We start from the raw sequence: 27,142 nt of genomic DNA, 5'->3' as shown, positions 1-27,142 counted from the left end.
TGTGGTTGTTAGTAACTGTGAGTTTGCTGTCCTTTCACTGTTCATATTTTTCATCTTCTTTTTCTTAGATAAATTCCTTTAACATTTCATATAATAAGGGCTTGGTGATGATGAACTCCTTGAATTTGACCTTATCTGAGAAGCACTTTATCTGTCCTTCCATTCTAAATGAAAGCTTTGCTGGATAAAGCAATCTTGGCTGTAGGTCTTTGGATTTCATGACTTGGAATACTTCTTTCCAGCCCTTTCCTGCCTGTAAGGTCTCTTTTGAGAAATTCGCTGACAGTCTGATGGGAACTCCTTTGTAGGTGACTGTCCCCTTCTCTCTTGCTGCTTCTAGGATTCTCTCCTTCATTTTAGTCTTGGCTAATGTAATTATGATGTGCCTTGGTGTGTTGCTTCTTGGGTCCAACTTCTTTGGCACTCTCTGAGCTTCCTGGATTTTCTGGAAGTCTATTTCCTTTGCCAGACTGGGGAAGTTCTCCTTTATTATTTGTTCAAATAAGTTTTCCACTCGTGGCTCTTCCTCTTCCCCTTCTGGTATCCCCATAATTTGGATGTTGGAATGTTTAAAGATGTCCTGGAGGTTCCTAAGCCTCTCCTCATTTTTTTGAATTCTTGTTTCTTTATTCTTTTCTGGTTGGATGTTTTGTTCTTCCTTCTGGTCCACTCCATTTGAGTCCCAGTTTCCTTTCCATCACTCTTGGTTTCCTGTGCATTTCCCTTCATTTCAATTAGTTTAGCCTTCATATGTCCCTCTAATTTGTGACTATAATCAACCCGTTCTGTGGGCATCCTGATCACCAGTGTTTTGAACTGTGCATCTGAGAGGTTCACTATTTCTTGGTCGCTTAGAGTTATTGGCTCTGGGGCTTTGAGTTCTTCTTGAGCCATAATGTTTTGGTCTGTATGCGCCTGCTACGTATGAGGAGCGGAGCCCTAGGTGTTCACCAGGGTGGGGCAACTCAGTCGCTGGGTTGTGACGCTGAATGTGGGGCCAGGGTCAAAGGAAATCAATGGCAGTCCCGTCTGCCTCCTCCCACCTCTGAGGCCAACGCGGTCCATCTCACTGCTCACTCCTTTGCTGGTTTATCTGCACACGAGAATGTGAAACCACTGTCAGCCTGTCCTGCACCCTCACTGGATCCTCGATGCTACCCCGGCTGCCTGTGCACCTGGGTTGCCTGGGTCAAGGGATCCTTCCTGCCCGACCCTGCTCCGCTGCTGGCTCTGCCCCTCTTACCAGTCCCGGTTGAAGGGTTCGTTGTTGTTGGACTTCCGTATAGTTCAGTTTTCTGTTCTTTGGCTGCGTCTTTGTTTACTAAACCTTTGTTGTATTCAAACTTGGTTGTGGGAGAAGGCACAGTGTTTCCACCTATGCCTCCATCTTGGGGGAAGTCCCACAATACCGATTTTTAAAAAAGCAACAGCAGGGTTTCTAATTAGTAGGGACTCCTCTACTGCCTGGTCTCAGGTGCCCGTGCCCAGCTTTACTGTCTGTCTCTGAGGAAGAGGGTTCCTCCAGGCTCCTTCATCTAACCTCAGTCCCAGTCCTGGCTGCATGTCTCTAAGTGGGCAACAGAGGGTCCTGCCATTGACAAATACATTCAAATTATTTTGTCCCAAGATGAGAGACTGTCACAGTGGGCAAGGCAGGCATGGTGTATGAGGATCTGGCATGGTGCCAGTGGAACTGAATCAATTCCAAGGTACCCAGTACAATTCCTTCCCAGCTCCCATAGGACCCTACCAGCTTTTGTTTCCCATAGGTCCATAAATCTTACCAACTGCTTCTTTCACAAATACTTGCCCAGAGCAGACTGTGTCTGTTAGATTAGTTCCTAGTACTAAGATGGGAATTTTCTGCTTCTGTCTTGCTCTCCTTAAACCAATTATCATCCACCCTTACCTGTCTGGGTCTAGGGAACCTGCCCTGATGGAGGCTTTGTCTTGGTGGTGGGAGGAAATTGGGTAGGATCCTAGAGAAAGAAAAGGATCAATCTCAGGGAATAGAAGAGGTCTATTTGGGGAAAAGGTCCCTCTGGAAATTGAGGGAAATTCCATAGTAGAAAATAGATTTGTTCTGGGAATAATGAAGTCTAGACTGAATAATGAAGGTTTTCAAGTTGTGGTCCTCAGATTAGCAGCATCAGTATCACCCAGGGGCTTCTTAGAGATGCAAATTCTCTGGCCCCACCCTGGACCTACTGAATCAGAAACTCTGGGAGTAGAGCCCAGCAATCTGTTTTAACAAGCCCTCCAAGTGATTCTGATCTGTGCTAAAGTTTGAGAACTATTATTCTTAAGTTCCAAGGTCTTTTCTAAGAGTTAAAGGTATGTGTTCTAGGGAACCAAATGTCCACTCTGAGGGATATATGATAGCAGTGGCAGAGTATCTCAAAATGGGGAGGGTCTGTCCTAGTGGACCTTTAGAAGGTTGAAAAGATTATATATCCTAGAATGAGTAGAGGTCAGTTCAGGGGAGTGGAGATGCGTCTGCTTTATAAAATGGGAAGGTGACAATACAAGAGAATGAAGAAGTTTGACATAATAGATAAAGCCATGATTGAGAGTCACTAAGACTTGGATTTGGATCCCTAGATCCATCATACTCACTGCATGATGTCATGCTTGTACTTAACATTTCTGAGCTTCAGTTTCCTTATCTGAAACCTGGGGAAAAAATACTGACCTCATAAAGTCATGAGGATTGGTTACACCACTGAGTCATCAGATATCTACTGAGTGTGTTTTCTGGGTACAGGTTCTGGGAATATGAGAAGATATAGACTTAGCCCTTTCCCCAGAGTTCATATCTGTCTATGGGTATCTGGCATATAGTAGGTATTCAATAGTTTTCCCTCTTTTGCCCAGGAAATGAGAGATTCTTCTGGGGGAAAAGAAATAATCTTAAACCATAGTTAAGTTTGATCTGAAGAGTAAGAACATCTGATCTACTCTTTAGAATAAAAATAATCATTATTTATTGCTAAATGTTTTTACTTGAACCTCATAAACATCTTTTGATGCAGATACACAGGTCTAATCACTCCCATCGCACAGATGAGGCTCAAAAGTATGAAAACATTTGTTTAAGGGCATAGAACTAGTAAGCCATAATTTCAAGGTTAGAATGTAAATCCTCTATTATCAGCCAAGATGGAGGCATAGGTAGACATGTTTTGCCACCTTGCACAACTATAAGAAGAATCACAACCAACCTCAAAACAAAAAAATACAAAAACCGACTTCCTTTCTGTTTATAGGTCAGTGCTCAATCCACTGAGCCACACCAGCCAGGGCTTAGTCTTATAATTTTAAAACAAAACCAATTTAAAAAAAATTGCCATAATTGCCAGAAAACTAAACTGTATGGAAGTTTGACAACTAAGGATTTAAAGAAGCCATATTCATCCAGATATGTAGGAGGAGTGGAGACAGGGAGCTGGGGCAGAGAGAATGTGGTGTGATAGCTGCAGCGAGGTAGTAGTAGTGGCAGGTGAAATGGGTGGTCCCACATTCATGTGTGGTGGATAAAAATTGGGAAGGATACCTGGGGAGTAAGCAATCTCAGCCCTGGGGCAGACAGTGCAGCCCCCAGGGTTCCAGCACTGGGAAGATAAAGCTACATAACTTCTGGCTGTAAAAACCAGTGGCAATTGGGGCAGTGGAAGAAGATGTCAGTCTCTCAGATGAGTGTGTTTAAAGGGCCCACATGGTCCTAGAATATACACAAACTTACCTATTCTGGTAACCAACACCAGGGCAACAGCTAGAGGGACATCAGTTGCGTACAAGAAGTGGATGAAGTGATTGGAAGCAGGGAAGGTGTTCAATAAGCCTCTAGTAGGTAGTCAGCAGCATTGTCCACTCTCTGACCCTTCCTCCACATGCAGAGCCACAAAATGGTGAAGCAAGTTGCCCCACTCTGGTGAATACCTAAGGCTCTGTCTCATACAACTTCACAGGTGAGCTGAGACAGGGAGTCAAAGCAGATCTAATACACAGAAAGAAACACAGGGTGGCTGCCAAATTGAGGAGACAAAAAATATGGCCCCAAAGAAAGAACATAACAAAACCCAGAAAAAGAATGAAATGAAATGGAGATACCCAACCTAACAGATGCAGAGTTCAAAACAATGGTAATAGGATGTCCAGAGAACTCGAGTATGGCAAAAGCATACAGGAAGAAATGGAGGTTATGCTAAGTGAAATAAAGAAAAATCCACAGGGAACCAACATTGAAGGAAAGGAAGCTGGGGTTCAAATAAACAATTTGGAACATAAGAAAGAAATAGACAATCAACCAGAACAGAATGAAGAAAGAAGAATTCAGAAAAAATGAGGAGAGAATAAGAAGACTCTGGGACATCTCCAAAAGTGCCAACATCCAAATCATAGGGATGTAAGAAGGAGAAAAGCAAGAGCAAGAAATTGAAAACTTATTTGAAAAAAATAATGAAAGAAAACTTCCCTAATTTGGCAAAGGAAATAGACACACAAGTCCAGGAAGCACAGAGAGTCCCAAACAAGTTGAATCCAAAGAGGACCACACCAAGACACATCATAAGTAAAATGCCAAAGTTTAATAATAAAGGAGAAAATCTTAACAGCAGCAAGAGAAAAGCAGAGAGTGACCTACAGAGGAGTTCCCATAAGACACTCAGCTGATTTCTCCAAAGAAACTTTGCAGACAAGAAGTATTCAAAATGATGAAAAGCAATCTACAATGACTTCCAGTCAAGATGGAAGCTTGGTAGATACACTCTGTCTCTTCACACAGACAAAAGAAGGACAACAACAAATTTAAAAACAAAAAATAGCCAGAACTACCAGAAAATCGAACGGTATAGAAGTCCAACAACCAAGGATTTAAAGAAGAAACATTTCAGACTGGTAGGAGGGGCAGAGATGGGTGCCAGGTGGAGAGGACGTGCTGGAGGACCAGGCTGTTCCACATTTGCCTGCTGAAAAACCAGAAGGAACAACTGGCAAGTGAGAGAGGCCACAGAACACAAGGTTCCAGTTCAGGGAAATAAAGCCTCAAAACCTCTGGCTGTAAAAACTTGTGGGGCTTGCCACAGCAGGAGAAACTTCCAGCCTCACAGGAGAGTTTGTTGGAGAGACCCACAGGATCCTAGAACATACACAAACCCACCCACTTGGGAAACAGCACTAGAAGGGCCTGATTTTGCTTGAGGGTAGCTGGGGAAGTGACTGAAAGCCAGCCAAGAGTTGAGCAAGCAGCATTGTTCCCTCTTGGAGCACCCCCCCCCCAACACATAGAGAACCACAAACCAGCTATGTGGGTTGCTCCACGTTGGGGAATACCTAAGCCTCTCTCCATCCCTTACTACTTAACAGGCACCCCTAGACAAAGAAATATGGCCCAAATGAAAGAACAGATCAAAGCTACAAAAAAAGAATTAAGCCACCCTGGCTGGTGTAGCTCAGTGGATTGAGTGTGGGCCTGTGAACCAAAGGATTGCGGTTCGGTTCCCAATCAGGGCACATGCCTGGGTTGCAGTCCAGGTCCCCAGTAGGGGGTGCTTCAGAGGCAATCACACACTGATGTTTCTCTCCCTCTCTTTCTTCCTCCCTTCCCTTCTGTCTGAAAATAAATAAGTAAAATCTTTTTTTAAAAAAAGCTCCAAAAAAAGAACTAAGCAATGAAGAGATAGCCAACCTACCAGATACAGAGTTCAAAACACTGGTAATCAGGATGCTCACAGAAATGGTTGAGTATGTTCACAAAATAGAGAAAGAAGTGAAGGCTATGCTAAGTGAAACAAGGAAAATGTAAAGGGAGCCAGCAGTGACAGGAAGGAAACCAGGATTCACATCAACGATTTTGGACCAGAAGGAAGAAATAAACATTCAACCAGAACAGAATGAAGACACAAGAATTCCAAAAAATGAGGAGAGACTTAGGAACCTCCTGGACAACTTTAAATATTCCAGCATCCCAGTCACAGGGGTGCCAGAGGAGAAGAAGAAGAGCAAGACATTGGAAACTTAATTTGAAAAAGTAATGAAGGAGAACTTCCCCAATCTGGCAAGGAAATAGACTTCCAGGAAGTCCAGGAAGCTCAGAGAGTCCCAAAGAAGTTGGACCCAAAGAAGCACACACCAGGGCACATCATTGTTACACTACCCAAGAGTAAAGATAAGGAGAGACTCTCAAAAGCAGCAAGAGAAAAGGAGACAATTACCTACAAAGGAGTTCCAGAAGACTATCAAAAGAAACGCTGCAGGCAAGAAGGGGCTGGAAAGAAGTATTCAAAGTCATGAAAGGCAAGGACCTATATCCAAGATTACTCTATCCAGCAAAACTATCATTCAGAATGGAGGAGCAGATAAAGTGCTTCCCAGATAAGGTCAACTTAAGGGAGTTCATCATCACCAAGCCGTTATTATATGAAATATTAAAGGGGGCTTATCTAAGAAAAAGAAGAGATAAAAATATGAACAGTAACAGGGGAGTGGGAGGAGGAGAAGGCAGGAGAAGGTAAGAGAATAAGTAGCATAGATGGTAGGTAGAAAATAGGGGGGAGGGCAGGAATACTATGGGAAATACAGAATCTAAAGAACTTGTGACTCATGGACATGAAGGAAAGGGGGGATGGTGGGGGAGGGTGTGCAGGGTGGAGGGGAGTGAAGGGGGCGAATGGGACAACTGTAATGGCATAATCAATAAAATATATTTTAAAAATATGAACAGTAAAATGACAATAAATGCACAACTATCAACAACTGAACCTAAAAAAACAAAAACAAACTAAGCAAACATCTGAACAGGAACAGATTCACAGAAATGGACATGGAGGATCTTCAGTGGGGAGTGGGAGGAGAGAGAATGGGAGAAAAAGTACAGGGAATAAGAAGCATAAATGGTAGGTACAAAATAGACAGGGGGAGGTTAAGAATAGTATGGGAAATGGAGAAGCCAAAGAAGTTGTATGCGTGACCCATGGCCATGAACTAAGGGGGTGGGGATTACTGGAGGGAAGGAGGATATCAGGTGGAGGAGGGCAAAGAGGGAAAAATAGGGACAACTTTAATGGCATAATCAGTAAGATGTATTTTGAAAAAAAAGAAGGCAAATCTTCTGACTCCAAGTTCAGGTTATGGTGAGTGGATGTCTTATCAAATGTGAAGGGATATTCTATGGGTGCATGGTAGGGGTTCTTACCCAGGGTATGGAAGATTCATCTAGGGTAGTGGCTCTAAACTTTGCCTGTGCAGTGGGATCAGCTGGGAGCTTTTAATAATACCTAAGTCTTGGAACCATCTTAGACATCAGAAAGAACTGCTTTGGAGTGTTATCTAGACATCTTTTAAAACTTTCCTTCAAGTCAGCTAACTCTCATGCAAGACTGAGGACCACTGCTCTTAGGCATGAGGTGTGAATCCACATTGTAAAAAAGCTGATATAAGACTTGGAAATATTGGTCTCTGAAGATAGAGGAGCTTGTCCTGAGGGATGGGGGACAGTGTGTGTTCCTAGTAAAAGGGAAAAAATTTTACTGAGAACTGGAAAGTTTTATGCCAGGGCATAAAGTGGGGAGTCATTGAGGTATGGAGATTATCTTGGGAGACTGAAAAGCCTGTCTAGAAAATGGAGGCAGAAAGTTGATTTGGGAATAGGGTTCTGAGAGGCCCCATAGAAGAATGAGTTTAGGATTCAATCTCTACTGTGCTACCAACCAGATGTGTCCCCTTAGGCACATTGCTTAACCTCCCTATGCTTCAGTTTCTTTATCTCTGAAGAGAGATGGTAATACCCGATTTATGAGGATTTTTTAAAGATTAAATGAGATAATGTTCATAGTATTTGCTCAATAAAAGCAACTGTTGTGGTGCCTGTAGTGGAGCATTGCAAGTGTGGGGGTGGAAGAAACTTTCCTCTATCCTCAGGGTTCTTTCAGCTGATCTAATAATCAGGTATGAGCCAGTTTAGCAAGGGAAAATGATGAATTAATTTTATAAATATGTCTGAGAACTCTACATACATGAAAGAGTCAGGTTTCATATACATGAGAGTTCAAAAACAGAAAGAAAAATTGTGGTATATATGACATTCTGAACTAGGGACAAGGTAAGCCACCTTAGGGACCCTTAAGTGTCACTGCAGGATGTTAAGGGATGTTTTAGTAATTAGAAGTTTGCCTTGCCCTATAGATATGTAAAAAAGGTTATCTGTTATTGTGGGAAGGCCACTACTTCAAATTCCTCTAGGTAGTTAAAGGGGGAGGGTGTTCTCTTGGGCCTGGAGGGTCTTGGTCGCCTTTAGCTCATGCCACAGAGGCACATCTTGGGATGACTCGTTCTGAACTCCTGTAAGGTTAACATGAAGAATCAAGGGTCCATCTGAAAAAGGGAACATTGTCCTGAGGAATGGTGGTGATGCGGGGCATGGAGTGGAGGGACAGTGGAAAGGGCTGGCTCCAAAACCCACCTAAGCCCTCACAGGAACAGGTGAAACCTGGAGATGTCCTGCAGGGGCTACCAGCCTCCCGGGTTCAGAGAGGCTGGAGGCAGGGGATGACTGGGGAGGAGGTTTGACTGCTAATAACCTCTCAACTGTGGCAGTAAGGAGAAGCCTCAGTGGTGGCAGCAGCACCAAAACCAACACCAGGATCAGCAGCCTTCTCTCTCATCAGTCTGCTGTGTGACAGGTAGGAACTGAAAAGCTCAAGTCACATATCTCAGCTAGCTAACATACTTACCCCATGAAGACTGGGGCTGGGGCAGATAGGGGCCAAAAGGAATTGCTTGAGAGAGAAGCAGGGAACCCTGGCTGGTGTAGCTCAGTGGATTGAGGGTGGGCCTACAAACCGAAGGGTCACTGGCCCTGATTCCCAGTCAGGGCACATTGCCTGTGTTGTGGGCCAGGTCCCCAGTAGGGGGCGTTTGAGAGGTAACCACACACTGATGTTTCTCTCCCTCTCTCCTTCCCTTCCCCTCTCTCTAAAAACAATAAATAAAATCTTTTGGGGGGAAAAAAAAGAAGCAGGGGAAAGTCCCAAGTATGCTCTGGGGGGGACCTATATCTCTGAGGGTTTGTGGGGAGAGAAGAGAATGCACATGTGATGTGAAGATGCCACAGGCAGTGTCTGTTAGCCTTGTACATGTCCTGGCAACCATGTGCATCAAACATCAGGTATATGCCTGTCTTAAAGGCCCGAGTTTACCTGGGAGATTAAAGATTTCTGTAGTTGGAGCAGGCTGAGCTCTGGGTACCAGTTAAATTTGAGGCCACTCAAGCTCTCCCAAAGTGGCTACCCTGCCTCTCCTAAACTAGCTTCCTTGTCCTTAGAGAGGGACAGTGTTGGGGAGGAGGAGGGGGAAGTACTTGGACTCTTGATTTCAAAGCCCTTTTATTTAGTTTGCGGATTCTCTGAGGGAAGCCTGAGCTCCAGGGCCAGACCCGAGGAAAATACATTGGAGGAGAGCACGGGATACAGATTGGTTTACAGCTTCACAATCCCTTGAGGGTGTTGGAATCTGCACCCTAATCCTCCCCAACCACACCACCACCATAGTCTAATCTGTAATACAGGGACCTATCCCTACCGAGTGACTTCAGCTCTCCTTTCCTCTCTGTCCCCATGTCAGCCCTTCATCGCCAACTTTTCGGTCCCGAGTCCACAACTGCATCGTTAGGGCCCTGCGTCATCTGCGCTGCTTTCTTCTTGGCTATCCTTGTTCCCTTTGAGCTGCGGGTGGGCACGGGCCCTTTAAGAACAGGTCCTGTTGTTCCTGTAGCTTGGAGGAGAGTGCAGTCCTCCGAAGGGCTCGGGAGGAAAAGGTGCCCAGTACCAAGCTCAGTGACCCGGTGTGCACAGTCCAGAGGAACTGGGGAGCACCCCAGCCCCCGCACCGACCTGTCATCTCTCCTGCGACCGGAGGCCGGGCCCACCCTTGCTGCTCACTCCGCCCTGGCCCCGCCCCGCCCGGGCTGCGGGGACCGGGCGCTGGGACTCTTGTGCCGCAGCCCCGGGTCTCCATCCTCCATCCTTGGCCTGAGACAGCGTGAAGCATCTCAACCCACACCTGCCCGGGGGCACCTCAAGGTGACTAGGCCTGCAGGAGGTGGGAGGAGGGGTAAGGTGGCCTTGAGCACTTAGTTGGCCTGGGGTGAGAGGGTTGAGTTCAAGTGGTGCTCCAGTCTTTGGGGAGCGCCCAGGGCACACAGACCCAGGGGCACGGGAGGGCCAGGGTGTTTTGCTCAGGGATGGGAAGAGGCCCAAAGTCTTTCTATCTACTCCCCCCACCCCCCTTCACCCTGGCCTTACACTGCTGCCATGACCTCCTAGTGGTCAGCTATCTCTTCCCTCCTCCCGGACCCCCAGCCGCCCAGTCCCCTGGGGCTGCAGGCCTCTAGGATAAGGACATTAGCGTGGCAGTTTGGAGGAGGGAGCTGGTAAGGGTGTCAAGGTGTGGTGCTGTGGCCAGCCTGGGGTTGGGGCTGTCCCAGACCAAATGAGAGGTTGGGGCTGAGTGTAGCTGCACCGGGTGTGTGTGGGGCAGATGCTCTGGCTGTGGGAAGTAGGGTGCTCCCAGTAGCTTACCTGCCCTGAGAAGGAGGCAGGGGTTGGGGTGGGGGCAGAAGTAGCAAACAGGGAGCTTTGAGCTGGAGCTTGGGGGTCTGCCCAGAACTGAGCAGGCCCTTCTACTGCAGGTTGCCAGCATGATGTCGGAGAAGGCACTGGAGGCCGTGGGCTGTGGGGTAGGACCAGGGGCTGTGACCATGGCTGTGGCACTGGAGGATGTGGGGGATCCCCCTGTGCTGACTACACACCTGAAGAAGGTGGAGAACCACATCACCGAAGCCCAGCGCTTCTCCCACCTACCTAAGCGCTCAGCTGTTGACATTGAATTCCTGGAGCTGTCCTATTCCGTGCGGGAGGGGCCCTGCTGGCGAAAACGAGGTAGAGAGCAGCCTTGTGGGGAGCTGTGGCCACACCCTCCCCTCAATGAGTTGCCTAAGGGAGCATGATATCTGAGTATCTCCTATTCTGCAAGTCCTGCACCAGTGCACCCTGTGGGAGCACTAAAATCTCAGTCCCTCACTGTGCGCATAGACTTCAGTGCCAGGATCTCTGTTCCCTCTACACCTGTGAACACTGTGACACTAGGTTTAATTGGTTATTATGGCTTTCCTCTTCCAACTTGACACTATGACGTCTGGTCCTTGAGTTTTCCATTCTTACTTAGTTCTTACTGAAGTACTTTGAAGCAGGGAGGGTGAAGGTTTGACATGAGAGATGATGTTCTGTGTTACTAATAAGGAAACAAAGGCCCCTGTCACGCAGCTAAGTGGTAGAGCTGGGACTAGAGGTTAGGTTTTACAGCTCTCCATGCATTTTTTCTGTCAACATAAGAATTTCCAAACCTGTAGAAAAAAATCTGTGAGTTTATTAGAGTTTATTTAAACTCAGGACATGCCCAGAAGCAAGATCTCAACAGACTGAGAAAATGCTCCATACTCTGGAGAATGGCAGTTTGGCAGTTCTTTTCATACATTTAGAATCAAAGGAGAGAGAAAGTAAGGAAGGTTCCATGAAATCTATTTGTAGTAGATTTGGGAGGTGGAAGAAAGCAAAGTGGGATATCTTTGGAATTTAACATTTACAGTAAATAGAAATGGCAACAAGGTAACAATGAGGACATTTTGTGCATGTGCTCCAGTGAGAGCAGACCTTCGGGGTCTGGAAAAGATGACCTGGCATTTCTAAGGTGTATTAACCTAGGATGCACAAGAACAATGAACAGTACTCACTTAGACAGAGATTCATGTTTTACTAAGGAAGCCACAGGCCTGGGGCATGACTACCCACCAAGACCTGCCCAGTTAGAAATTTCTGATATCGTCCTTTGAGGTTACTTTTAGTAATTGAGCTTGTCAGGACTGCCATATGACCTGAGATTGTCAAATTTACAACATAGCTTCCTCTTTCTTTCAGTCTTTTCCCCCTCTCTTAATTGCCTCGTTCAAGCATTCCCAACTCCTCTTTCCCCTCATCAGTACATTTGGGTAAAGTCTGGGGCTCTGAGTTCTTTTGAATCCTGACCATCCCCTGTATCTCCTGCCCTGGGTAGGTTGGGCTAGAAATAGAGAACCTGTGGTAGAGCTCTTTTTCCCCAGAGCTTCGGTGTGGATCAGGGATAGAGCCAGGACATTGTGCTATAAGGTTTAAAAGTAGATCTGGGGTGCTTTCAGAGCAGGGCTGAGCATGAGTTATTTCTGCATTTCCTCCCCTAATTCCAGTGAACAACCAAAAGGTCACAGGGCTTGAGCCCACAAAAACTGAGGCCTCTGGGCTTCCTGCCTAGTACCTTATCCCTAAGCAGTCTCTTTCAGCCCAGAGAATAACTCTGGGCAAAATGAGGGAGAGCTGTCATTTCCTTAGCCATCTCAATTCCTCACAATTTTAAGGAGATAAAAAGATAAAAAGGAAATGTGGTGAGATGGACCAGCTCTCTGGTGGCTTCAACCCACCAGCCACAAAATTGTCACCCTTACCTAATCTATCATTCCTTTTGATCTTGCCAATTCTATTTTGGTCTACTGTCCATTCTGTTCACCTTTCTTTTTTATCAATATATCTTATCAATTATGCCATTACCGTTATCCCTATTTTTCCCTCTTTGCCCTCCTCCACCTGATATCCTCCTTCCCTCCAGTAATCCCCACCCCCTTAGTTCATGGCCATGGGTCACGCATACAACTTCTTTGGCTTCTCCATTTCCCATACTATTCTTAACCTCCCCCTGTCTATTTTGTACCTACCATTTATGCTTCTTATTCCCTGTACTTTTTCTCCCATTCTCTCTCCTCCCACTCCCCACTGAAGATCCTCCATGTCCATTTCTGTGAATCTGTTCCTGTTCAGATGTTTGCTTAGTTTGTTTTTGTTTTTTTAGGTTCAGTTGTTGATAGTTGTGCATTTATTGTCATTTTACTGTTCATATTTTTAAAATATATTTTATTGATTATGCCATTACAGTTGTCCCATTCGCCCCCTTCACTCCCCTCCACCCTGCACACCCTCCCCCACCATCCCCCCTTTCCTTCATGTCCATGAGTCACAAGTTCTTTAGATTCTGTATTTCCCATAGTATTCCTGCCCTCCCCCCTATTTTCTACCTACCATCTATGCTACTTATTCTCTTACCTTCTCCTGCCTTCTCCTCCTCCCACTCCCCTGTTACTGTTCATATTTTTATCTCTTCTTTTTCTTAGATAAGCCCCCTTTAATATTTCATATAATAACGGCTTGGTGATGATGAACTCCCTTAAGTTGACCTTATCTGGGAAGCACTTTATCTGCTCCTCCATTCTGAATGATAGTTTTGCTGGATAGAGTAATCTTGGATATAGGTCCTTGCCTTTCATGACTTTGAATACTTCTTTCCAGCCCCTTCTTGCCTGCAGCGTTTCTTTTGATAGTCTTCTGGAACTCCTTTGTAGGTAATTGTCTCCTTTTCTCTTGCTGCTTTTGAGAGTCTCTCCTTATCTTTACTCTTGGGTAGTGTAACAATGATGTGCCCTGGTGTGTGCTTCTTTGGGTCCAACTTCTTTGGGACTCTCTGAGCTTCCTGGACTTCCTGGAAGTCTATTTCCTTGCCAGATTGGGGAAGTTCTCCTTCATTACTTTTTCAAATTAAGTTTCCAATGTCTTGCTCTTCTTCTTCTCCTCTGGCACCCCTGTGACTGGGATGCTGGAATATTTAAAGTTGTCCAGGAGGTTCCTAAGTCTCTCCTCATTTTTTGGAATTCTTGTGTCTTCATTCTGTTCTGGTTGAATGTTTATTTCTTCCTTCTGGTCCAAAATCGTTGATGTGAATCCTGGTTTCCTTCCTGTCACTGCTGGCTCCCTTTACATTTTCCTTGTTTCACTTAGCATAGCCTTCACTTCTTTCTCTATTTTGTGAACATACTCAACCATTTCTGTGAGCATCCTGATTACCAGTGTTTTGAACTCTGTATCTGGTAGGTTGGCTATCTCTTCATTGCTTAGTTCTTTTTTTGGAGCTTTTTTTAAAAAAAGATTTTACTTATTTATTTTCAGACAGAAGGGAAGGGAGGAAGAAAGAGAGGGAGAGAAACATCAGTGTGTGATTGCCTCTGAAGCACCCCCTACTGGGGACCTGGACTGCAACCCAGGCATGTGCCCTGACTGGGAATCAAACCAGCAACCCTTTAGTTTTCAAGCCAGTGCTCAATCTACTGAGCCACACCAGCCAGGGCTGGAGCTTTGATCTGTTCTTACATTTGGGTTGTATTTCTTTGCCTTGGCACACCTGTTACATAGTAAGGGACAGAGTCATAGGTATTCCTCAGGGCAGAGAAACTCATATAGCTGGTTTGTGGTGCTGTATGTGGGGGAGGGGTCCAAAAGGGAACAATGCCACTTGCTGAACTCTCAGCTGGCTTTCAGTCACTTCCCCAGCCACCCACAAGCAAAATTGAGCTCCTCTGGTGCTGTTTCCTGGGTGGGTAGGTTTGTGTATGTTCTAGAACCCTGTGGGTCTCTCCAACAAACTCTCCTGTGAGGCTGGGAGTTTCTCCTGCCATGGCAACCCCCACAAGCTTTTACAACCAGAGATTTTGAGGCTTTATTTCCCTTCACTGGCACCCTGAGTTGCACAGTCTCTCTCGCTTCCCAATTGTCCCTCCCCATTTATCCGCTCACAAATGCAGGACTGCTCAGTCTGCTCAGTCTGAGCAGACCAGCCGCCACCTCACCATTTGTCCTCTCTACCCCTTCTACCAGTCTGGATAAATGTTTCCCCTTTAATTCCTTGGTTGTTGGACTTCTATATAGTTTCATTTTCTGGCAGTTCTGGTTATTTTTTGTTTTGAAATTTGTTGTGTTCTTCTTTTGGTTGTGCAAGGAGGCAAAATGTATCCAGCTATATCTCCATCTTGGCCAGAAGTCCCATTGTGTGGACCTTTCTTTCCCTTGCCCCTTTCTCTGTACTCTGTCCTTCTCTCTCTAACTTCTCTTTTCACTTGAATCACTCTCTCTTTCTCTAAAGGGCAGAAAGTAATTACAGGTAGGCAGAGAGAGAAGAGAGCAATGGGTGTGGAGAGAGGGAGATTTCTGCCATTTTGAGCTAAGGATTTATCAGCAGTCTCTCCTAATTATATGTGACATTTTTTGTTTTTCAAAAATACTTTTTAATTATTTATTAATCATCTCAGTTAATATTCACAATACCCTATTATGTCCTTGGTAGGAGATATTGCTCTTTATTTTGTAGACAAGGAAACAGAGAACCTGGAAGATTAAGTGACTCAAAGTTGCAAATGGCCTTGGCTGGCATGGCTCAGTGGTTTGAGTGCTGGCTTGTAAACCAAAGGGTCACCTTTTTGGTTCCCAGTCAGCTCACATGCCTGGGTTGTGGGCGGGGTCCCCGGTTAGGGGTGTGCAAGAGGCAACCACACATCACTGTTTCTCTCCCTCTTTTTCTCCCTCTCTCCCCTTGTTTCTAAAAATAAGTATATAAAATAAAATAAATTCTGAAGAAAAAAAAACAGAAAAAAAAGCTTGCAAAGACAGTTACTACCTGTAATGGAACTGCTGTATTTTGCCATGTATAATGTGCACTTTTTTGCCCAAATTTTTGAGGGAAAAATAAGGATGCAAATTATACATGGGTAGTACTAATGATGCATAAATATCATAAATTTGTTACTGGTACATAAAATGTCTTGTACATTGTAACTGTTCTTGTGTTTTGTAATTATTTGTTACATAAAATTTCTTGTACCATGATATGTTAAAAAATAAATGTTAAAATTCCCTTATAATACAAAAACAACTATCTACATACAACTAAATAAGTAATTGATTAGATATATTTTTATTATTTATTTTTTAACATATTATTTATTTATCTTCAGAGGGGAATGGAAGGAGAGAAGGAGAGAAATATCAATGTATGGTTGCCTCTTGTGCATCCCCTGCTGGGAACTGGCCTGTAACCCAGGCATATGCCCTGACTGGGAATCGAACCGCGATCTTTTGGTTCGCAGGCCCATGCTCAATCCACTGAGCTACACCAGCCAGTAAATATAAATAAATAAGTAATTGACTAAAAAATTAAAATGAAAAAAATTTTTTTGAAAGTTTGGGCCAGAAATGTGCATGTGCTTTATACATGACAAAATAAGGTAGAACTTTGGTTCTCTCCTGCCCAAGGCCTGGTAGGCCTCTTCCATGCTGCACAGTTATCATACAGCAGGAATTCACTTCTAAGCTTTGTGACCTTGGGAAAGCTGCTTACCCTCTCTTGGCCTCACTTTCCTCATTTGTAAACTGGAATGATAAGAATACCCACCATTGCCCTGGCTGGCGTAGCTCAGTGTATTGAGCGTGGGCCTGCGAACCAAAGGATCGCGGTTCGATTCCCAGTCAAGGCATATGCCTGGGTTGCAGGCCAGTTCCCAGCAGGGGATTCACAAGAGGCAACCATACATTGATATTTCTCTCCTTCTCTCCTTCCCGTCCCCTCTAAAGATAAATAAATAAAATCTTAAAAAAAAAGAATACCCGCCATGAAGGCTTGTTGTGAAGCTCAGATATTATCTATGAAAATGCTTTATGAAAGGCAAGTGTAAGACATCAGTGTTCAATCTAGTGCTTGGCTGTGGTTAAATGAGGAGGAACGTTCATTATTGCCAGTTTCTTGCCCTGCAAAAGAAATTACTTTCCATAAGTGGCTCTGAAAAGTATATGCTGCAGTACAGAAGCATCTGTCTTTGTGATTGATGATGGTGATAACTGAGACAGAGGACTGGAACCCATGACTTTCCTTCTCCCAATAAGCAACTTGCTGTGTGACCTTGGGTGAGTCACTGGATGTCCTTGGGCTTCAGTTGCCTTATCCATGTTGCTACAGTAGCAACTAAAATAGTGAATTTTGTAAACTATAAAGCACCATCCAGGCAGTTGGTGTGATCAAGACCCCACATTTGGCAGCAGCTGTGCCCCTTCTGATCAGATGTCCCAGAAGGACAGACAGCTGGGTGCTGTGGAGGGAAGGTGAAAGATCATATCCCTTCACTGTCTTTGTTAAGCAGGTATAGTGGAGAGGGAACTGTCTCTGTGGAGTTCAGAGATGGTGGTAGTGAGCAAGGTGCCTGGTGGGGGATTGGTGTTTTGGCCTCACTGAGGCAAGTCTGTAAGCATAGCAGGCAGGGCCCACCTCATTGGCTTTTTCCTTGTTCTTCACCCCTTTGTCTCACCAGGTGACCCCTGTAGTCTCTTTGCCCTCTGCTCCCTGGACTGTATTACATATACACTCCTATATAAGAGAGCTATTCCTCCCAAAGCCTGGTGAAACATTGACTTCCCTTTCCATTTCATGATACTGCCCATCCTTCAAGACTTAGGGCAAATAAGGACAACCTCTTCCAAAAGCCATTCCTGATTTTCCCCTACCTCCTCCACCCTATTCCATTGTCTGCATCCTCATTCTGCATTATTTGTGCTTTTGTGATAACTCTTATTTTGTCTTTCCTCAGATCCATAGATGTTTTCCATCTTTTTACCTAGACTGTGATCTTCTTGAATGCAGGAACCTTGCCTTCCTCATTTTTTTTTTGCCCAGTGTCTGGTACAGAGCTTGGAATGTAGTAGATATCAATCAATAAGCATTGTCAAATAGAATTAATAATAAAATGTCACTTTGTAGTATTCTTTGTGTGCCAAGCACTGTCATATGCTTTACATATATTATCTCATTGAATCTTTATAACAACCCTATGAGAGAGGTACTATCGTCCTCATTTTACAGATAAGTGACCTGGAGCTCAGAGAGGTTAAGCACTTGCTCAAGGTCACACAACTGGTAAGTGTGGAGCCAGAATTTGAACCTAGATTCACCTGACTCCAAACCAGTGCATATGCTGCCTCCCAGTGAATGAATGGAAGGTAAGATTTTACTGGGCCATGTCAGGGGATATAGAGACAAGCCTGGGGCAGAGGGAGTACAAAGAAGAAGGCTTTTTCAAAATGAATCCAAAGCTTTGATGACACACATTCATAGAACAAACACCACCGAACATTTAGTTGCCAGACAGTCTGCTGAGGTTATAAATATGAGTAAGACAAAGACCCTGCCCCCAAGGAGCTCATTGGCTAAGAGGCTGGACTAGGGAGGGAGGGACATGCTGGCATATGAGAAGTGCTGTGAGAACAGAGAGGACAGTCAGCAAGCTCAGGCTGGATCATTGGTAAAGTCTTCATGGAGGAGGTGAGAGCATGACCCTTGTGTTTATAGAAGAAATCAGGCTTTTCTATAACCCTGACCCCCTCTACATGCCTATCCATGAGATAGGAGGGGGTCTTCCATGGCTTTCCGAAGAGTATTGTCACCTCTGGTACCTTGACATTAGTAGTGTCATTTCTAGAGGGCAGGATGAGAGGTTTGGGTTATTGTTGGGACTCTGAGGATTACTGCTTTATCCTAACCAATTCATACCAGGTAAGGACTGCTTATTTTACTGATAGCCATGCTGCTCCTAAAAGTTCAGGATGCCTCTGTTCACTACATTCCTTGTCAAAAGTTCCTCCCTCCATGCAGGTTATAAGACTCTCCTCAAGTGCCTATCAGGTAAATTCTGCCGCCGGGAGCTAATCGGCATCATGGGCCCCTCAGGGGCTGGCAAGTCCACATTTATGAACATCTTGGCAGGATACAGGTGAGGACAAGGCTGGGATGGAATGGGGACAGAACCCAGAAAGAAAGATCCCCTGGGGAGCACAGAAGGTGTTCTGGAGTTGCCTTGAACCCCATCTCCAACTGATTTTCATGCAGGAAGTGTGGAATGAAAGGACAGATCCTGGTCAATGGGAAGTCACGGGAACTGAGGACCTTCCGCAAGATGTCCTGTTACATCATGCAGGATGACATGCTGCTGCCACATCTCACAGTGCTGGAAGCTATGATGGTAAGGGCAGAATAGACATCTCTTTCCACTTGCCCCTTCTGTCTGCTGTCCCCATCCTCCTCATTGGCTAAGAGTCAAGACAGTGGCCTCCTCTCATACATAGCTGACCCGCGTATTCTCTGGGTCTAAGGTCTCTGCTAACCTGAAGCTGAGTGAAAAGCAAGAGGTGAAGAAGGAGCTGGTGAGTGAGGAAAGGGAAGGGGAAGAATGGGACAGCCATCTTTTTTGGTGCTATTGAGTTCTGGGGCCCTGAGTTGAGGTGGGTGGTGAGAAAATGGTGTTCAAGCCTGGCACACTAAACTTAAGGGAGATGCTTCTTTAAATTGGGGTGGCATACAGGGAACCAGAGACTCTGAAGCTGATTTGGAGTTGGGGGCGGGGCTTGGGCAGGTGACGGAAATCCTGACAGCACTGGGCCTGATGTCCTGCTCCCACACGAGGACAGCCCTGCTCTCCGGCGGGCAGAGGAAGCGCCTGGCCATCGCCCTGGAGCTGGTCAACAATCCACCTGTCATGTTCTTTGATGAGCCCACCAGGTAGTTCTCCCCGTCCTTTCCCACCCTTAGCTAGGGCTGAAGGCTGCTGCATACCAGAGCCTGTGTTCCCAGCTTTCTGGGGCCAAGATGAGGGCTTACTCCTAATCTCCATCCCTGCCAATCCTGTTGCTGTAGTAGCCCCATCCTTCACACAGGCAGAAATCCTGATGTCATCCTTGACTGATGCTTCCTTTTCCTTCTCTCCCCAACAGCCAATCATTAGTCACCAAGTCCTTCAGATTCCACTTCCTTTGGCCATCTCTCAGATTCACCCCACCCCTATCCCTAGTGCCAGTGCTAAGTTCCAGACATCATCAACTCTTGCCTGCATTTCTGCCACAGACTCCTATTTCCTCATCTCCAGTCTCTCCCAGGCAGTACTTCCTCCACGCTGTTGCCAGAATGAACTTCCTAAAAGACAACTCTGGCAATACTCATTCCCCTACTTAACAATATGCAATGATGCCCATTGGCAAATGGGCAAATCTCAGAATAAAGTCAGAGGACTCACAAAGTCATCTTCTGAACCTACTTCTCTGATCTTATATCTTGCTTCATGCTGTCTTGTATTTTATGCTCTAATAATATTGAATTGCTTATAATTCCTTGTGAAGCCATGTGTTTCATGTCTCTGAGTTTTGCACATGCTGTGTCTTCTGCCTGGAATGCCCTTCACCACCATGCCTGCCCTTCCACCTTCACCTTGTTTAGCTCTTTCTTTTTCCAGACTCACCCAGAAACCTCTGACTGCCCTGCAACACCCCTTGTACAGAAGGGCTGAATACTCCTCCTTTCACTTCATGTGAATAGAATACGGCACGTTTCAATTATCTTAAGTGATCTGTGCACTTAACTCTCCTAGAGTCTATGCCTTATTTATACATCATTGTAATTCCAGTGCCTGGCATTCAGCAAATGCTTAATATATACTTGTTAAAGTGAACAATGCTCTGGGCTTCTTGGTACCTCCAAATGCCTGAATCATAGTGTGTATAGGATATACGGATGGCCAGAGTGACCCCTTCCTGCCAGCTCCATCCTGTTCATAGCAGGTGCTCTATCTCAAACACTCCCTTCTCTTGGCTCTGCTCACCTCACCCCACCCCCTGATGGTCTCTCTCTGGATAGTGGTCTGGACAGTGCCTCCTCTTTCCAAGTGGTGTCCCTCATGAAATCCCTGGCCCAGGGAGGCCGTACCATCATCTGCACCATCCACCAGCCCAGTGCCAAGCTCTTTGAGATGTTTGACAAGGTGAGTGTCTCTGGTCCTCAGAGACAACTGGCCTGAGTTGGGAAGAGGGAAGGGGGTGAATAGAGGTGCTGGTGAGGCCTGTCTGGCCCACTGGTCTTGTTTTCTTTACCCTTTTCTTTCCACCTCAGCTCTACATCCTGAGCCAGGGTCAGTGCATCTTCAAGGGTATGGTCACCAATCTGATCCCCTATTTGAAGGGCCTTGGCTTACATTGCCCCACCTACCACAACCCAGCTGACTTCAGTGAGTGAGGACCTGTTGGTAGGGGCTGGGATATGAGTGGGAACCAAAACTGGGGACTTGGATCATGCACTTAGGCCTTCTGGAGACAGAGATCTCACTGTCACCTGCCTTCAACACAGACCCAAGGAGGGGCTGGCTTGCCCTTGGGAACAAGGATAGATCTTAGCTGAGCACTCCTCTCTGTGCCCCCCAGTCATTGAGGTGGCCTCTGGCGAGTATGGAGACCTGAACCCCATGCTGTTCAGGGCTGTGCAGAATGGGCTGTGCGCCATGACTGAGAGGAAGAGCAGCCCTGAGAAGAATGAGGTCCCCGCCCCCTGCCCCCCTTGCCCTCTGGTGAGTAGGGGTGAAGAGGGCAGAGAGTGTAGAGTGGGAGAGGGGAGAAGGGACCATGACAGTGGCCCTGCCAAAGAGGCCAAAGAGATGTCCCTCAGAGGCACACAACTATTGGGTACTAGGAAAAAACTAGGACTTGGAATAGACCTACTATTAACAGCTGTGTGACTTTGGACAACTTACTTAACCTCTTTGAGCTTCTGCTTTCTTGTTCATTTATTCTTTTAGTAAATTTTTACTGCACATCTGTAGTATGTTGTCCCCAGTGCCAGCACACTAGACTAGACTGATGCAGCCTCTGGCCTCAAGGCTGGTGTGGCTTACTGTGGCTCATGTCCAAGCTGGGAGTGATGATACTAAACTCACAGGGTTATTGGGATAACTAAGATCATCACGTGAAAGCTGTTCACACTGTAGCTGGTTACAGCCAGTGTTTGTTCAGTGCCAATTCTCCTCCTTAAATGAGATACTATAACCCTTGGAAGCAGAAAGCATTATTTTTTTGTTGTCGTCATTATTATTATTTTTAAATAATATTATTGAGAAAGTGGCAGCATAAAGCTATAATACCCTTAGAGTAAATGTCTTATGATGGATTACAGAGAAGAAGAGAAGTGACTAATCACCTCACGGGTGTCCTTGACTCCCTTTCTCTCTTTTGCTTTACAAGTTTTTATCCTTCCTCCTGTGTCTCTCCATATCTCACATTCACCCTCAAAGACCACTTGCCAGACACAAAACTCAATGGTGATGACTTCTCCTTCTGTAGACCTGGAGGACCCCTGCCCTGGGGAAAGGCTCAGCAGTTTTCCCATTCCCTGGGCTGGGAGTGCAATGGATGCGTGCATAGGCTCACTTGACCCAATTTCCTCTTTCCCAGGAAATGGATCCCATTGAAAGCCACACCTTTGCCACCAGCACCCTCACACAGTTCTGCATCCTCTTCAAGAGGACCTTCTTGTCTATCCTCAGGGACTCGGTGAGGCATCAAGTTGAGCTAGAGGAGGCTGGCATGGGCCTAGCCTTTTGGGGAATAGGATCCTAGCAGTGCTCCCCCCAACCCCCAGAGTGCATCTGTGGGTCTATGTGCCTGTAATGGCAGCTCCACATTCCTACTCCAGTGTGGATGCTCATCCCTAGCCTGTGACCTATACTTTCTCCTCATGATGACCTTCTCACACAGGTCCTGACCCACCTGCGGTTCGTGTCCCATGTGGTGATTGGTGTGCTCATTGGTCTCCTCTACCTACACATCGGCAATGATGCCAGCAAGGTCTTCAACAACACGGGTTGCCTCTTCTTCTCCATGCTGTTCCTCATGTTTGCTGCTCTTATGCCAACTGTGCTTACCTGTAAGCTGAGCTGCTCTGGGCAGGGGCGGGAATGCTGAGGCAGGGTGTCATCCAGTTTTGCCTAATCTGCCTATGTTTTCAGTCCCCTTAGAGATGGCAGTCTTCATGAGGGAGCATCTCAATTACTGGTACAGCCTCAAAGCATATTACCTGGCCAAGACCATGGCCGATGTACCCTTTCAGGTGAGCCTCTTCCTCCCTCCTGCCCACTGCTTCCCTCCTGTCTTACTTCTTCCATCCTTGCTTGCTTGTCCCCCTCAAACTTATCACCTATCATCTTTTCCTCTACTTCTACTTACTTAGAAAATGGGTGGTAAGTACCTACCATGCACCAGGCTCTGTGCCAGGCTGGGACATAGCAAGGAATAAGATGGATATAGTCTTGTCCTCATGGACAATTTTCTAGTGGGAACAACTGATGACAAACAGGAAATGATAAAAATAGCCCTGGCTGGTGTGGCTTAGTGGACTGGGTGCTTGCCTGTGAACCTAAGGGTCACTGGTTTGATTCCAAGTCAGGGCACATGCCTGGGTTACAGGCCAGGTCCCAGTAGGAGGTGCATGAGGGGCAACCACACACATTGATGTTTCTCTCCTCTTTCTCTCTCCCTTCCCCTCTGTTTAAAAATAAATAAGTAAAATATTTTTTTAAAATTAATAATAAAAAATGATAAAAATAATAACACTACAGATGACTCTGTAAATTTTATTTGAAGCAGTAGAGAATAGTGTAGGCTCTGGAGCCTTAGTGCTACTTGCTAACTGTGATGTGGGGGTCCGCCAGGCCACAAGGGGATCAAGGACAGAGTTCTCCACTGTGAAAATGGTGGATGAACTTGGTTTCTGGTCCCTGGAGCCGGCGGGTACCTTGACACTTTCCTAACCTTCTAGTTCCCAGCCTTGAAGGATATAACAAGATTTTGGCATGAGTGTCATGTTCCAAGACGGTTATGAGAACTTCTTGCCCTTTTGATAGCTTAAGGGAGTGCACGAACTTTGAAAAACAACATTGTTTCTAGTTCCTTGCAGTCTTGCTTCAGGCATTAACAGTTTGTATTTAAGACAGCTGTTCCTTGAATAAAGTTGCCATTTGCCAGCAGAGCATTTGGTCCTCTCCATTCTTTTAAGTCCCTCGCCTCACCTCGTGACCACCCTTGCTGCGGCGGGCCGCGGCACTGTGAGACACTGAACAAGTCACCACATATCTCTTTGCTTTAGTGTACCCATCTATAAAAATGGCTGATGATAGTATCTACCTTGGGAATGGTAGTGAGAATTAAATGAGTTTTGTAAAGTACTTAGAATGGTCCTTGGCACATACTGAAGTGCCCCCAAAATGTTAGCTGTTATTGCTACCACCACCATATTTTAAGACCTTGGGCCACCAGTAATCCATATGGCACCTTTGTGCAACTTAGAAAAAGGTGCCTCCTCAGAATGGATGCTGTACTATGCCAGGGTGCATGGCTTTATGAAAGGGCACAACTGAATCTCAGCCTCTGACTGCCACTTGATTAGGTGTCCTTGTACAGGGAACAACCTGTATGACTATGTAGTAGGTTTGGTCCTTGCCCTTCAAGAGGGGAGGGTGGCTACAGCAGGGGAAACAAAACTCACATGGAGAGTTAACGAACAATATAAGGAAAAAGCTGGCCCAGTTGGGACAGACTTTAGGAGCTCAGAAGATGAAGTCACCATGCCTGAACTGGTCAGAGTGGGCCTAATCGAAGAGGTGAGACTGAAAGATAAATGAGGTTCATGTGGCCAGGGAGGAAGGAGACATATGACCTGGTTGGAGCAGTACAAACAAGAGTATGGAGGTAGGACTAGGCATGAACATTCTAGAAAAGGCTGTCCTAAAGGCTCCTGCTGGGAGTGGAAGGTTTTGGCTGCTGTGACCCTGGTTCACAACCCCACTGCCCAGCTCTTTGACACTCCCCAGGTGGTGTGCCCAGTGGTGTACTGCAGCATCGTGTACTGGATGACAGGCCAGCCAGCCGAGACTAGCCGCTTCCTGCTCTTCTCAGCCCTGGCCACTGCCACAGCCTTGGTGGCCCAGTCTTTGGGGCTACTCATTGGAGCTGCCTCTAACTCCTTACAGGTGGGAAGCCTGGCATTTGGGGACCCCAAGAAGGGAGGCAGCAGGGGCTAGCATAAGGAGTGGGAGACATCTATGGGAAGCCTTGGGGTCACCCCAGTCTCATATCTGTCCTGGACAACCCGTGATGGTCTTGTCTCCTCCCCTTCCCTCCAGGTGGCCACGTTTGTGGGCCCAGTTACTGCTATTCCTGTCCTCTTGTTCTCTGGTTTCTTTGTCAGCTTCAAGACCATTCCTACTTACCTGCAATGGAGCTCCTACCTCTCCTATGTCAGGTCAGTGCCTGCTTCCCTGGCCATCTGTCCTTGCTCCTCCCTGCAAGAGGCCATGCCCCAGGGAAGAGAGAGTTGCATCTGGGTTCTCGCAGTTTGCCCAGGGAGCAGTGATCCTCTCTACTCTGTATCCTGCTCTTATCGTCCTGCTTGTCTAGGTATGGCTTTGAGGGTGTGATTCTGACCATCTATGGCATGGAGCGAGGAGACCTGACCTGCTCTGAGGAGCATTGTCCCTTCCGGGAGCCACAGAGTATACTCCAAGCACTGGATGTGGATGGTGCCAAGCTCTACATGGACTTTCTGGTCTTGGGCATCTTCTTCTTGGCCTTGCGGCTGCTGGCATACCTTGTACTCCGGTACCGGGTCAAGTCAGAGAGATAGAGATTTGCCCTGGTCTGTGCCCTAGCCCTTGCAGCAGGAGGCCCCCAGCTCCAGCCCTTTGGGACTGTTTTAACCTTGTAGACTTGAGCACTGGTTGCTGGCACAGCTGTCTTCCCCTCTCTCAGCTCCTCCACAGGTTGGTGGACTGACTGTGTTCTGGGCCCTGGCCCCTAGAATCGGGGTGCAGCTCTCCATGCTGTGCCCAAGAGTCTTCTTAAGTTGATGTGGTTTGTAGCTTCTTCCCTTCTTTCTCTAACACCTGCATGCAAAGACCAAAGGGAGACCACCACCCTCCTTCCTGCCCTTAGCACCCTCCTACGTTGTCTGCCTGGGAGCCCCGGACTCTCCGGGTTCCCACATACAATTGACAAAAGTGCCCCTTCTGGGAGTCCTAACCACATAAGTGTTTGTAAACTGAGCTGCTATGAGGTTGGGACTCCAGGGCTGGGCCCTGATGGGGTCCCTGGAAGACCCATTTGTATGTTGGAATGGAGCCGGGAAGGACTCTGGAAGTCTCTTCCTCCTCCTTACCTTCTCCCCCTACCCCCTAAGACTCTGTCTGATTTAGACAATCTGCTGGGACAGAAGCTGGGGTTTCTGTCCGGTCATCCTCCCAATCCTGGGGATTGGAGCAGCCTTGGGTCATAGGATGCCCTTACCCCACTTTCCATCACCTTTGGTGGGGGTAGGGCTTTGTGGTATCTCTGCAATAATGTTGCTGTTTTTCTCCCACCTGCCACTGGAATGGGGAAATGAACTTTATTCTGGGGGGTGGGGCAGTGAATGGGAGAAGACCCATAACTCCTTTCTCACTGTCCCTGTAGCATGTTCCTGCAATGCTCCCTCCCTTCTCCAGAGTTACAGGCACATACATGTGAACAGGCAATCTCAGCCCTCCATACCCTTGCTGTCCCTGATGGCTCAGAGAAAGAATGATGGTAGCATGGTGGTGGTGGATGCTGTGGGGAGGGCAGTGCCAACCTTTTCCTAGGGTCCTCACTTGGACTGTGAGGAGGAGACTTGTGCTGTCTAGGGCATCTTCTGGATCTGCAGGTGTCTTATCTCCCAGTCTTCCCTCTCCCCCAAGCTAGGGAGTGGCATGGGGCATTAGCTCCCTGAAATTCAGGACCTAACACAAGCACAAGCATGGGCATAAGTTGGTCTTGACCACTGCCACCCCATGGCACTTTTGTTTATCAAGCTGGCATTCTCTCTCCTCCACAAGCTGGCAGGTCTCTTTACCTCCCTTCCCATCATCTAAGGTGGCCCTCGGGCATGCCCAGGGCACCAGGGTGACAGACACACCAGGAATATGTCTGGCTTTCCTGTTGGGTCCAGGCTCATTCTACTTTCAATTCCCCTTCCCTAGGGCTCTTTTCCCTCTTTATTACTGTGCATATATCTCTCTATCTTCCCTCACCCTGCCACAGATTCTCCCCATCACACAGAAATGCCGGTTGTATTTGTGGGATTTCACTCATTATTAATAAAACCTAAATTTATACAGTATGAAGTGTAAATGTGTGTGGGTCTGGTACCTGGTACCATGGGCTGTGAAGGAGTCTTCAAAGCACTTGGTAAGAAGTCTATGAGCTTTAGGGAACCTGAGGCAGAGGATGGTAAGTTCCAGGTATGAGGTCTCTTCAGAAAGTATCCAGCCACATAATATGAAAAATAGAGACATTTCTTGAAGAAGATACAT

At 46.4% G+C, this 27,142-nt stretch overlaps 1 protein-coding gene across 1 annotated transcript; it reads left to right on the top strand.

Moving 5' to 3' along the window:
• The first annotated feature begins 9,584 nt into the window (after positions 1-9,584).
• Positions 9,585-26,935, top strand: ABCG4 (ATP binding cassette subfamily G member 4). Its single transcript, XM_037067542.1, has 15 exons — positions 9,585-10,076; positions 10,685-10,934; positions 18,601-18,718; positions 18,835-18,967; positions 19,098-19,148; positions 19,358-19,503; positions 20,632-20,755; positions 20,884-20,998; positions 21,192-21,334; positions 22,215-22,313; positions 22,518-22,686; positions 22,769-22,869; positions 24,629-24,787; positions 24,941-25,059; positions 25,215-26,935. The coding sequence occupies exons 1-15, from the start codon at positions 9,612-9,614 to the stop codon at positions 25,438-25,440; spliced, it is 2,418 nt and encodes an 805-aa protein (XP_036923437.1). The 5' UTR covers positions 9,585-9,611; the 3' UTR covers positions 25,441-26,935.
• The last annotated feature ends 207 nt before the right edge of the window (positions 26,936-27,142 follow it).

The sequence above is a fragment of the Sturnira hondurensis genome, unplaced genomic scaffold, assembly GCF_014824575.4.
Source record: "Sturnira hondurensis isolate 20B ecotype Veracruz unplaced genomic scaffold, ASM1482457v3 Scaffold0017284, whole genome shotgun sequence".
NCBI classification, from domain to species: domain Eukaryota; kingdom Metazoa; phylum Chordata; class Mammalia; order Chiroptera; family Phyllostomidae; genus Sturnira; species Sturnira hondurensis.
This window is presented reverse-complemented; position numbering and strand designations above follow the sequence as displayed.

Coding starts and splice junctions, on each gene's coding strand:
- ABCG4 (XM_037067542.1), top strand. CDS start 9,612: ATGTCAGCCCTTCATCGCCAACTTTTCGGTCCCGAGTCCACAACTGCA. Junction 19,149..19,357: donor AAGAGGTGAAGAAGGAGCTG/GTGAGTGAGGAA, acceptor GGGCTTGGGCAG/GTGACGGAAATCCTGACAGC. Junction 21,335..22,214: donor CCTGCCCCCCTTGCCCTCTG/GTGAGTAGGGGT, acceptor CCTCTTTCCCAG/GAAATGGATCCCATTGAAAG.